The sequence below is a fragment of the Crinia signifera genome, chromosome 12 (genome assembly GCF_055691185.1).
Source record: "Crinia signifera chromosome 12, ASM5569118v1, whole genome shotgun sequence".
NCBI classification, from domain to species: domain Eukaryota; kingdom Metazoa; phylum Chordata; class Amphibia; order Anura; family Myobatrachidae; genus Crinia; species Crinia signifera.
In genome coordinates, this window is record NC_139228.1 from 13,742,913 (window position 1) to 13,755,954 (window position 13,042).

The window sequence follows — 13,042 nt, forward strand, 5'->3', positions numbered from 1 at the left end:
CTAATACACATTGACATGAGTTGGTGCTGCTGTGGAAAGCTGAAGGAGGCCTCCTCCAGCTTTCCAGAGCAGCACCAGCTCATATCAGTGTGTGGCAGTGGCGTCACTAGGGGGGTGCGGCCCGCACCCGGGTGTTACCCTCCACTGGGGTGACACCAATAGAGCCGCAATCGAACCTGCACCCCCAGGGCCTTGCTCAGTAACCCCTGTCCCCCCTCTGTAAGGGCTACCCACCACGGATCAGATCTCTATTACTGATCCGTGACGCTGCACTGCGCTCCTTACTGACAGCTATAAAGGCTTCCAGCACTGTGCAGACTGGTAAGGACAGCTGAGCGACAACTCAGCTCTCCAGTGATATGATAATCTGCAGCCTGCGGCTCTGTGATTGGCTGGAGCACAGGCTGCAGGGAGGAAGAGAGGTGGGATGCCCGCCCCAGCATGGCTAACCTGGTGTGTGGAGAGACTGAACAACTGGGTGGAGGTGCGGTACTTGTTTCCTAGCACGGCGCCCACGATTTTGAGCTTATGCCATTGGGTCGATCAAAGCGCATGCGACCCGAACGCATGTGATGTGATGCGATCAGATCCGATTTTTAATTGTACAGCCACCCTGATGGGTGATTACTATATTAAATGCACCCCCATTGTTAACGCCACCCCCACTATCAACGCTAACCCGAAGCGTGGCGAGCGCAGCGGTACGCGTCCTCCGACCTTTTCATACCCCCACTATCCACGTCAGCGTGGAGTTGACTTTATATAGTGTGGCGAGCCCCGTGAGGGGACGCGGATGACTTCACATGTATTCCACGTTCCCTCGCGGGCCTCGCTGCGCACGCCACGCTTCGGGCTCGATGGCTCGCTGCGCTCGCCACACTATCTAAAATCAACTCCTCACTGACGTGGATAGTGGGGGTATGAAAAGGTCGTAGGACGCGTACCACCGCCCCTTGCGGGCTTGCTGCACTCGCCACGCTTCGGGTTCGCATTGATAGTGGGGGTGGTGTTAACAATGGGGGTGCATATAACATATTAATCACCCATCAGGGTGCCTGTACAATTAAAAATCGGGTCTCATTGCATCGCATCACATGCCATTTTAATGGCATTCGATGTTAAAATTGTACAGTCAGGTCTTAGGACCCGAAAATCGGGTCCCATCATATGCCATTGCATACCTTAATTAGTGGTATACGATGCATACGACGGGCGCCGTGCTAGGAAACCAGTACCAGAGGTGCTAACAGGACGAGAGAGGAACATGGAAGCTATCACTCTCCTCCTGTTTAAAACAGCAAAAGTAAGTATTTTTTTTATGTTCATTTCTCTTTCGTCCATCCCGGTGACACAGCTAACCTTGGGATGTATGAGGGTCCGCAGGAGCCAAGGCACCTATGCTGAAAAGCTTTCCACTGGATGCAAGCTCCTCCCTTCTGCATCCCATCATGCTCCAGTTCATTTTAGGTGCCCATAGGAGTGGGTGCTATGCTGATCGGCTGCTGCTGCAGCAGGATTTTTTTCTGGATTTTTGACTAGAATAGCTGGTTTTTTATTGTTTTATTTACTTAGTGTTTTAGTGCAGGTTTTTCTCCAGGGGTGGACAAGAAAGTGGAAGGTTGCCTTAAATCAGTTTTAAGGGAGTGGGCTATACACTCCGCCCCATTATTGCCTCAGCTTGGGTAGCGAAAGCTATGATTAAGTGGGCTGAGGCTTTGGGAGATCAGCTGCGGCCTGATTCTGTGGTGTTTATCCTAGCAGAAAAACTCAGATGTGCAGCAGAGTACATCACTGAGGCTGGGGAAGAAGGCGCTAAGATGGCATCCAAGGTATCCGCCACATCTGTGTCTGCTAGGCAAGCCCTCTGGCTTAAGGCCTGGGATCAGAGCCGGATTAACAATGGGCCTGATGGAGCTATAGCTCCAGGCCCACTCTCCAAATAGCTGAGGGTCAGGGCTTTCCAATGAGACCAGCCCCGTGTCGCTAGCCCCCCGGGAACCAGAGATCCTGCCTGGCAAACCTGGAACGTTTTCCCCATAGGATAACATGTGACCCGCAAATTCCGACCTCCACCCGGTTCCAACGGCTGCCAGTTCCCCTACAGCATCACAGAAACTCGAGGTTGATCTCAGTCGAACCCAAATCGCTGGGCCTTCAATCTGATACCTGGTCCATATGGGTTCATTGGTTCTAGAGATATTGCAGGTAAAACTATTTTTTTTTTTCATTTCTGAAATGTAATTTCATGGCTGTTCATGTTGTTTGAAGACAGATTTCTCTGGAACCAAACGGCCCAGTTTCACGGGACCAAAATCATTCGAAGGCTACATGTAAATGGGTCAGTTGGTTCTGAAGATATAGCTGGTTGTTTAAAGGGGGGCGGGGGTGGTTTTCTCTCCCCCTAAAACCAGAAAATGCAGGGACTAGGCTGGTGTAAAAGGGGCCAGTCCGAGAATGTCCCTGCATGATCCTGGGACCATATTCCCTGCATTTTCTGGTATCAAAGGGGTATTATTTCAAATAGCCGGGACATGCAGTCGGGCATGCAGCCAGGTAGCCCCCTGCTCTCTGCCCAGCTGTTAATGGCTGTCATTTCTGCCCGGCGGCGACTGTCCCCCAGTTACTGCGAGCATGTATTCCCCCTTGGCAATGAGCATGTAATCCCACATGGCAACAAGCATGGAACCCCTGGCAATGAATATGGAGCCCCTGGCAATGAATATAGAACCCCTGGCAATGAACATGTAGGTAAGCAACACTTATGTAGCATAATTTTTAATAGGTATTATGGTGTTTGGCTTAATACATAATGGAGATTATGGTGTGAGGCTTAACATGTAATGGGCATTATAATGTAAATTTTTAATGTGCGCCTTTGGCGCGCAATGCCCCTATTTATGAAGCATATTGTGCATTATTGCTCAATCTGTTTGGTATAGTGCAGGCATGTCCAAACTATGGCCCTCCAGCTGTGAAACTACAAGTCCCATCATGCATTGCCAGTTTTGCAATTAGGGAATGCTAAACTATGTCAAGGCTTGCTGGGACGTGTAGTTTCACAACAGCTGGAGGGCCACTGTTTGGACATGCTTGGTATAGTGTGTATTTTGGCTCAATCCATGTGGCAAAATGTGAATTTTGCCTTAATCTGTGTGGCATAAGGTGAATTTTGACTCAATCTGTGTGCCATAGTGTGAGTTTTTGCTCAATCGGTGTGAATTTTGTCTCATTCCATGTGGCATAATGTGTAAGAGGCAAGTACAGTATAAGGGGGTTACTATTGTGTTGCATGATTTGTATAAGGGGTATATGGTGTGGTAAACTTAGGTGACCACATAAAAGGTGCTGACATATTGTCTACCAAGTTTCGATTTTCAGTATTTTTTTTACGACTGGAGTGCCGCCTCACCCCACAAGTATCTTAGGATATCAGCGTCCTGCGGGTGCACCTTTAGAGTGCACCCGCCAATATATCTCCCTGCATTTTTTTATGCCAGCCCCCTGCCTTTTCCAGGCATATATAATTAGTTGAAAGTATTTACACAAATAGAGACACACCCATGAGCAGACCACCCAACCAGAACACTGGTCATGCCACCCACATTATTAGGTGCTGGCCGCAACCCCTATTATTGCGCATAATAGGCCCTTGATCATTTTCAGATCCAGGCCCATTTAGACCTTAATCTGGCTCTGCCTGGGATGCAGACAGCGAATCAAAGAAAGCCCTTGAGACTTTGGCATTTAAAGGGGAGCTGCTTTTTGGTTCTGAACTGGAGTCTATCATAAAGCAAGCCACAGGGGGAAAGAGTACATTTCTTCCTACCACTGCAAGAGCTTCAGGCTCAAAGTTTGGAGTGTTTAAGCCTACTTTTCACTCTTCCTTTCGAGGGGGAGCATCCGGCCGTTGGTAAGAAGCAAGTATCAAAAGGAGAGGATAAATCCTCTGCGTGACGGGGTGGAGGCTCCCCGTTCTGGTCTCAGAATGGGGGGTTGCCTCCTGCAGTTTCGGGACAGGTGGAATATTCCAACCTCAGACCTTTGGGTCCTTTCAATTGTCTCAAGAGGTTATCGGATAAATCTCAGGGGGATCCTCCACAGAAATTTCTTCCAACCCCTTTGCCAAGGGAAGCCAGTTTGTTCACGGTCCTTTTGGGGGCGGCGTTGGCTCTCAGGGAGAAGGGGGTTGTGGTCCCGGTTCCTCAGGAGGAACACAAGAAAGGTTTTATTCAATCCTCTTCTTGGTGCCCAAACCAGACGGGTCAGTCAGACCTATACTAAATTTAAGGTCTTTAAACCAACACCTTTGGGTGGATCACTTCCACATAGAGTCCCTGCACTCAGTGCTTGGCAGCATAGAGCCAGGGGAATTTTTGGCATCCGTGGACATTCAGGATGCATATCTGCATATACCCATATGCAAAGAACATTAGTCCTTACTTCGCTTTGCGTTAGGGGAGATCCATTTACAGTTCCAGGCCCTACCCTTTGGTCTGGCTACAGCACCGAGGGTATTCACAAAGGTGATGGATGTCATGGCAGCGTCACTCAGGCTGAGGGGGATAGTGATTATCCCCTACTTAGACGATCTGCTATTCAAAGCAGAGTCAGAGGAAAAATTACAGAAACATCTATCAGTGGCGACACAGTTCTTGCATCAAGCAAGAGAGTTATTTTGGGAGCGCACTTCAAAGGAAAAAAAATATAAATAAAATTTAACTTTTAATGTGTCATGTTCTTAAAAATCCCATTATAGGAAATACTTCTCCTGAGGAAGCCGCTGAGAGGTCTGTGAGGCGGAGAAACGCGTTGAGAGGGGACACTGAGGCTGCCAATAACATCGGGCTGATTACCAATCTCGGATATGACCTATTGCTAAAGGTCGGAGAAAATCGCCATTATCTGCAAGCCATACTTCACATACTTATTACAAAATAAGTATACCACTTTAAAATGTGCACATTTCTGTGGGGACTGAACTCAGTACTAACCTACTAACTGGCTCTATATATGAGTAAAAGCTACTAACTGGCTCTATATATGAGTAAAAGCTACTAACTGGCTCTATATATGAGTAAAAGCTACTAACTGGCTCTATATATGAGTAAAAGCTTCCGCAATTGCATCTAACAAAGCCTAACCAGCACCAGTTATATAAGGGGGAGTTCTGTGTTTTATGTATGTAAGTCTTGTCTGTCTATTATTGACTGTTATAATATGTAAAATTGCAATTTTTTATTAAATTTATATATATTCAGTACAGCGCTGTTCCTACCTCTTTTTTTCTTGGATATGATAGGAGGCCGCAGTGAATTTTTAGGGGTTAAAACCACACATACAAACCTATATACACACAGATGGTGTTTTAGTGAAAAATTAGAAGAGAAAAGTGATCTTAAAAAGATATGTAACTAAAAATGTCAATTTTATTTATTTCCAGCATATTCAGTGATTAATAGATTTCTTCGGTAATAAACTTTTTTTTTACTCAATATGTCTACTGTTTTTACTGGTGCTCTTGTATTTTATGATTTTAATTGCCCTCTGCTGGTCAGCTGAGGGATCTTAGGCACTTTTATGTACAAGAGCCAGGAATAGATATATATGTATGTCCCTGTGGTATAGTCTAATATAAACAGCTAAATTCAGTCACCTAAGTCAGGGACTGGGTGGTTTTAGTAACTCTGGCTATGTTGCCTCTATTATTGCCACTAAAAAGCTGTTTTTATAATCAGATCTAAGCAAGCACAGCAGTGTACTGGTTAAAATACTGTACAGGCAAGGGTGCCCTCTGCTGTTTAGAAGGAGAACATAACCTCAAATCTTTTCCAAGAATAGATATACTGTATGTATGTCCCCTTTAGTATAGTTTAATGCAAACAACTAAATTCAGTCATCTAAATCAGAGACTGGGTGATCTTAGTAATTCTGGCTATATTGCCTCTATTATTGCCACCAAATAGTTGTTAACAGGTTTAGACAAACGCAGCAGTATAAACCTATCTAAACCTGTTAACAACTATTTGGTGGCAATAATAGAGGCAATATAGCCAGAAAGCTGTTGATATCGCTAATGTAGCTGACTCCCCTTCTTAGCGGGACCATAGACATCACACTCTCTTTATTTTAAACATAATATGCATGCATACATAGACACATGCATACATGCACGCATGCATACACACATACATACATACATACATATACACACACACACACATGCATATATATTTATATAAGGTGGTGTGGGGGTGGGGGGACACCAATATTTATCTTGCCTCCGGGCAATTGGGACGAACTTACACCACTGATGAGTCTAGCGAGGGTATTCACTACAATAATTGGGGGTCCATGTCCACAGATGTTTACTCAGACACCAATAAACATAAAAAACTCCTATTTTTCCTTTTCTGGTATTGACAGTCACCATGTCAGCCTTTTTACTTTTGTGCAGTGGGGATACGGTCGCTAGGTTTACAGCACGATGGTCGACAAGCAAGAAGGTGTTAGGTCGACAGGGTCATTAGGTCGACACAAGCATTAGGTTGACATGGGGAAGGTCAAACAGTCGACACAAGGTTTAAAAAAAAAATCAGCCGACATGTGCCGACAGGCGGTATTTCTTGCCCTACCGTCCACTAGGGTGTGGTGGGAGAATGAAGTAGTGTGCCTGAAGCATGGCGAGCACACGTGGTGTTACGTTTCAGTGTCCATGTCAACTGTGTAGAATATTTGGGACAAAAAAAATGAGAAAAACCCCATGTCGACCTTTTGACTGTGGACCTTCCCCATGTTGACCTAATGACCCTGTTGAGCTAACCCATGTCGACATTTTGTCATGTCGACCGAATGGTGTCTAGTTAATGCTTGTCGACCATCCTCCTGTCTATCCAATGAGCCATACCTGTGCAGAGAACATGAAGAGATCAATGTTGCTGGACTTGCATTCACTGAGTTCCTGTGTTGTCATAATTGCATGGGGGCAGGGCTGGGGCGGGTCTGGGGCATGATGAGCTGATTGGCTGGCACTATACAGAATATTATATTAGCATTCCACTCCCACGGCTTCCTGCACGTAGCTAGGAACTAGGAAGTACTTTACTTTAGAGCACGCAGTAATCTGTCTGCACTGTGCAGGAAGAGACGTCATGATAACAGAGTTCCGGTGAACACGTGACAGTGGGGCGAGTTAGAGACTGCTGTGCCTCCATTTATCGAGCACTGCCAATGTTTCCATTATGGGCGTTAGACAGATTCCTGCGTATTTCACACTGGGTGCATTGATCTTCCTCCTTAATATTGGTGAGTAACATACTGCAGTTATGATATCAGGGGCGGATTGGCCATTAAAGTCACCGGGAGGTTTCCCGGGAGGCCGGCTGCCCCTGAGGCCGAAAGCTGTACTGCAGGTGACGTCATGCTCCTCTTCCTGGCTGCTTCACGCATATGCACAGTGTGAGCAGGAGGAGGCCAGCCAGAACGAGCAGCAGCTCATCAGGTAGTGGAGCTGCTGCTGGGAAGACAGCGGGGATGCCACAGGGGGATTGGGCAAGTATCATCACACCCCCCCCCCGTGACACACAGGACCCCCTTTCCTTTCCCCCCTGCTGCTGCTGCACTCGGTGGCTGCCGATGTCTGTCACAGTACAGGCAGCAGCATCAAGCAGAGCAGACAGCAGAGGCTGAGCTGAGAGCTAATTCCCAGCTCCCAAGTTCCAACACCCCTCATCTACATCAGTGTCTAATGCTGTGTACACACTAGTACAATCTGCATAAGATCCAGATGCGATTACAATTTAGACTATCTGCATACAATTTACACTATCTGCATTCAATTTAGACTATATAGTGCAGATCTGCACTATATAGACAGGGCAGCCAAGACTTTCTGGTTAAGATATGGGAGCGCGCATCTTGAACGCATCTGGATCGCTTGGGATAAAACCCATACAATCTGCATGAGATCCAGATAAGATTTGGACTATATAGTCAAAATCTTATCTGGATCTTATGCAGATTGTATCAGTGTGTACACAGCAAAAGTCAGCAAAGACTGGACAGGGGGCGGAGCTACACGGGACGCGAGTGGGCGGGGCTACACGGTCGAGGGGGCGGAGCTACACGGGAGAACACCAGCAGGGCTGATGAAAGGAGAGGGTGAGCTGCCTGGCTGCCACACAGATTGCAAGGTAAAAAAAAAGTTTGTGAGAGAGAGTGTACTGTCATATTGGTGTGGGCATTATGTCCAGAAGAAGCCATTCTCATTGTACCTGTCCCCAGCGTGCCAATCGCCACGGTGCGCTGAGGATTCTAACATGTGTGCGTCTCCAATGCCCGCCCCATTCCCGGCAATGGACATGCGAGTGTCCGAAACGTTGGCGTGTCCATGTATGCTGGTGGGCCACCTGCTTTTTTGGAGCATCTGGCGCGCCAGCAGCAACATTGAGGCTGGCTCCATCTGTAAAAGTAGCGTAGTACTGTGGGCAACTGGTGTGGGCCTTGCGTATAGGCAGCGCTACTACTGTCATCAACTGTTGTGAGCATAACATATAGGCAGCACTACTACTGTCTGCAACTGGTGTGGGCACTACATACAGATGGAGCCGGGCTCTTGCTGGCGAATCGCCAGAACGTCACCGCTGGCGATCCGCCAGCAGCCCGGCGTCCATCTGACTGAGATACGCGTCTCAGTATGCGGGCGGCTGGGCGACGGGAACCCTGTCCGTCTCCGCTTCACCGAGACGGACAGGGTTAGGGGGGAGCGGGGAGGCGGTGGGGACCCCGGGTGACCGCCGACAAGCCGGCGGAGACCCGGGGGAAGCCGTTGGAAGGGGACGCGCATGCATCTCGTTCGCGCGTGTCCCCTTTCGCATATACAGATGGCGGCTGGCATCGCCATCCCCTGCAAAGAAGAGACCCTCTCCATCTGTATAGGCAGCACTACTACTGTCAGCAACTGGTGTGGGCACTAAATATAGGCAGCACTACTACTGTCAGCAGCAGGTGTGGGAATAAGGTATAAGAAGCGCTACTACTGTCTGCATCTGGTGTGGGTGTTACGCATCACTACTTCTATCGGCAACTGGTGTGGGCATAACATATAGGCAGCGCTACTACTGTCAGCAACTGGTGTGGGCATAACATATAGGCAGCGCTACTACTGTCAGCATTACGTATAGGCAGCACTACTACTGTCAGCAACTGGTGTGGGCATTAGGTATAAGCAGCACTCCTACTGTCAGCAACTGGTGTGGTGCATGTATAATGTACGTTACGTATGTGCGGGCTCGGATTGCCGGGGATCCAAGCGTCGTTCGTAGTTTTATTTTTATTCTTATTTTTATCTTTACTTATTTTTATTTATTTTTATTTGCACCTTTATAATTCTTTCTCTGTATTATCCTTACCCCTCCAACCCTTATCCTCCACCCCCCCCCCCCCCCCCCGACAAGCGCCTAATAATCCTATTGCTTTCAGCAATAAATACCCCGCACTGTATAGTTTACTCATTGGGCTGCTCCACCACAAAGCTCAACATTGTTTGGGAAACCCCCAAAATCTGCAAGTCCAGTGTACCATATCAGTCCAGCTGTGCTACCCAGTAGTATCAGTCCAGGGGTGCTGCCCAGTGTCCCCATTTTTTTTATTTAAATAAAAAAAATTTTTTTTTTTTACCTGCAAGGGGTGTTAAGTGTCCCATATCAGTCCAGCTGTGCTGCCCAGTGTCCTGTATCAGTCCAGGGGTGCCCACATGTGTGACGTATAATTCCATGGGTGCCCCCATGTGTCCCGTATCAGTACAGGGGTGCCCGCATGTGTGCCGTATAATTCCATGTCTGCCGCTATGTGTGCCTTATCAGTCCAGGGGTGCTGCCATCTGTGCCGTATAATTCCAAGTGTGCTCTATCAGATCAGGGGTGCTCGCATGTGTGACGCATAATTCCTGGGGTGAGCAAAGTGTGTCATATAATTCATGGGTTGCTGCCAAGTCGGTTGTATAATTCATGGGGTGCTGCTAAGTGTGTCGTATCAGTCCAGGGGTGCCTGCATGTGTGTCGTATAATTCCAGGGGTGAGCCAAGTCTGACATATAATTCATGGGGTGCTGCCAAGTGTGCCGTATTAGTCCAGGGGTGCTGCTGTGTGCCGTATCAGTCCAGGGGTGATGCTAAGTGTGCTGTATCAGTCCAGGGGTGATGCTGTGTGCCGTATTAGTGCAGGGGTGATGCTGTGTGCCGTATCAGTCCAGGGGTGATGCTAAGTGTGCGGTATCAGTCCAGTGTTTGTGCCGCCCACTTGTGTCGCTTATCATAGTCATCCAGCTACTTCGGTGCAACCTTTTGGCCTAAAAACAATATTGTGAGGTGTTCAGAATAGACTGTAAATGAGTGGAAATGAATTCTGCGATTTTAGCAGTTTTTATGCTTTTTTTTTTTTTAAAAAACCTGAAGGTAATCAGAACCCAAAACATGAAAAGTGTCCGGTGTACACCCCTATATATAAGTAAATGTAATGTGAATAAGGGGCACTAGTTGCTGTACAGGGCAATAACTAGGTGTGTGCCAGTAGTGCCTTGCTTATTTGCACTGTGGGTACATCATGTGCTCCAGCAGCTGCAGTTATTGATTGGCTGTCGGACCGAGAGCTCTGATTGGCTCAAAAGCTGGTGCCCTATTTGAAAATCAATTCAGTGCCTCTGCTGGGCTCAGGACTGGACAGGACTGTATTACACAGTGAGCAGTACTGAAGGCATACTGCAAAAGGCACTTCTCTGGCCATTGTGTGTATAAGCAGGAGTACTTGGGGCATTACGCATAGCATAATGTCATATGGGCATTAAAGTGTGCAACATATTGTGTAAGGGGAATTTCGGTGTGTGGCATAATGTGTAAGCGCATCACAATGTGTGTCATAATGTGAAATAGGCAGTACTGTGTGGCATTACCATGTGTGTCATAATGTGTAATGGGCATTACGGTGTTATTGGTACTGTTATGTTGCCACGCCCCTTCCCCATGAAGCCTAGGTGGAAAAGCATGCATCTTTCAGCTTCAAGTTTGGCAGCTATACTGATGTAGTAACCCCGCCTACTGCTATGGTGGCCCCACACATTTTGTTTTGGTGCCGCCCACATGAGGCCGCTTCCTGAGATTTTCCAGGGCCACTTTTGGTCCCCAATCCGCCCCTGTATGATATAATTATGTCTCATAGACTTTATCCGGGCTATCTCGTTCCAGGAGTTGAATGTTTACTTGTGAAGGTTTTTTTTTGTGGTTTTCATTGCTGCAGTGTAGCGAAGGTTACACCTATGTTCCGCATGTCTGTAATGTAAACAGCAGCCTCTGATATACAGTATGTAGTACAGTATATTAGCAGCGCTTCCCTTGCCTCTGAGCTTGTGGTCTGGACACACAGTTTTTTTTTCTTTTAATTTGGTGGCGAGAGCGCCGGGTCTGAGTGCGCCGGAGTCAGCTGTTCAGCAGCGGCATTGGGAGTGCGGATGTGGGCTGGGGTGGGGGCAGCAGCATCACAGAGGTCCTTCTGAGTGTCGTTCCACTCTCAGACTCCAGGGCATAACTTGGGAGTTTACCGTGGCTCGGTGACAGGAGGATACTTAGGGTAGGTAGTTCCTGGGTGCCGGGAGGAACTGGGTCAGAAAGAGGCCACCCCCCGCGGGAGTACCACCCACTCCGCAGAATCCAGCCCGCTCCGCTCCCCACATTTCCACCCCAACCGCCACCAGCAGCAGGTGCCAGTGCCATATCTCCAGCCCAGCAGTCCCAGACCACCCACCCATGTCCAGGTCACTGTGTTCCAAGGTGGATGGCTGGTTTCTCTGTGTCTGCTGCCTCCCTGCATGCTGCTGGGGCTGAGATCCGACTCTGGAAGTCAGCATGTAACCCCTGGCAGAGCATGTACTGTAAATCCATGGTATGAGCATGTTAACCCCTGGCAGAGCATGTAACTCCTGGCAGAGCAGGATAATCCCATGTCAATGAGCATGTTAATCCACTAATTTGCAATGAGCATTTACGGTGTGTGGAATAACGTGTCATGGGCATTATGGCATGTGGTAAAATATGTAATAGGTATTACGGTGTATGGCATAATGTGTGCTGCCCACTATGTAGTGTGGCATAACGTGTAATGAGCATTATGGCATGTGGTATAATATGTAATGGGTGCAGTGGCGTAACTGTGGGTCCGCAGAGTGTGCAGGGAGCTTTGTCCGTGGGGCCCCAGGAAGTTGTTCTCTTGGCGGCCCTGATACTAGGAATTAGTTTTGGAGTCTTATAGGCCAAGAGATAAATCCGATCGATTCGAGACATAGGCGATTCTCTTGGCTACAACTCAAAGTAACATAATCTGTATTACTAACAAAACTCCCATAAGTCATCAAAAGTGATTTTTGGAAATCAATGAGGGTCTGGTTTTGGGTTTGGAAGTAACTGGTGCAAATCATGTGAGGGGTGCAAACACCTTTTCATGTGTACCTTCTAACACTCCCTAAATATTGGGGAGACTTCCTGCAATAGACTCCCTAACTCCCTGCAGAGTCGAGCAATCTCCCTGATTCTGAAGTACGGTTGCAAAAGGAAGCGATAATTTTATTTATCAATGCTGCTGACACTCAAAGTTCAATGAACACTGGACAAGTGTATTAATGTCAAAGTTTCGGGCTGTTATGCCCTTTATCTTCTTGTCTTAATAAAGGGCATAACAGCCTTTCACGTTGACATTAATACACTTGTCCAGTGTTTATTGAACTTTGAGTGTCAGCCAGTAGCATTGATATATTTTTCTTATTTGGAAGGTGGGTACCTGGGATAGATAGATATGTATATATTGCACATCCCAGCATGCCTTGCATCAGTTTCAGCATGGCCACATAGCAAAACTAATGCAAAGCATCCTGGGATGTGTAGTTCCTCAACATCTGGAGGGCCGCAATTGCCCAGCCCTGTATTATCCCTATAGATTGTAAGCTTGGGAGCATGGCCCTCCTACCTCATATAAGAACTCCTACCCTCCCACCTCATATA

The 13,042-nt window shown here is 47.5% G+C and overlaps 1 protein-coding gene across 8 annotated transcripts in view; it reads left to right on the plus strand.

Annotated features, from left to right (window-relative positions):
* The first annotated feature begins 7,110 nt into the window (after window positions 1-7,110).
* Window positions 7,111-13,042, plus strand: part of LOC146050395 (uncharacterized) — a 62,486-nt gene continuing 56,554 nt past the window's right edge. For 3 of the 8 annotated variants that reach the window (XM_083167383.1, XM_083167385.1, XM_083167384.1), the window contains exon 1: window positions 7,116-7,302. In XM_083167383.1, coding sequence (XP_083023509.1) covers window positions 7,239-7,302 — 64 coding nt within the window. In that variant the 5' untranslated portion in view covers window positions 7,116-7,238. Of the gene's footprint in view, window positions 7,303-13,042 lie in introns of all 8 variants that reach the window. The other 5 variants (XR_014466301.1, XR_014466300.1, XM_083167388.1 and 2 more) reach the window with 5 other exon arrangements.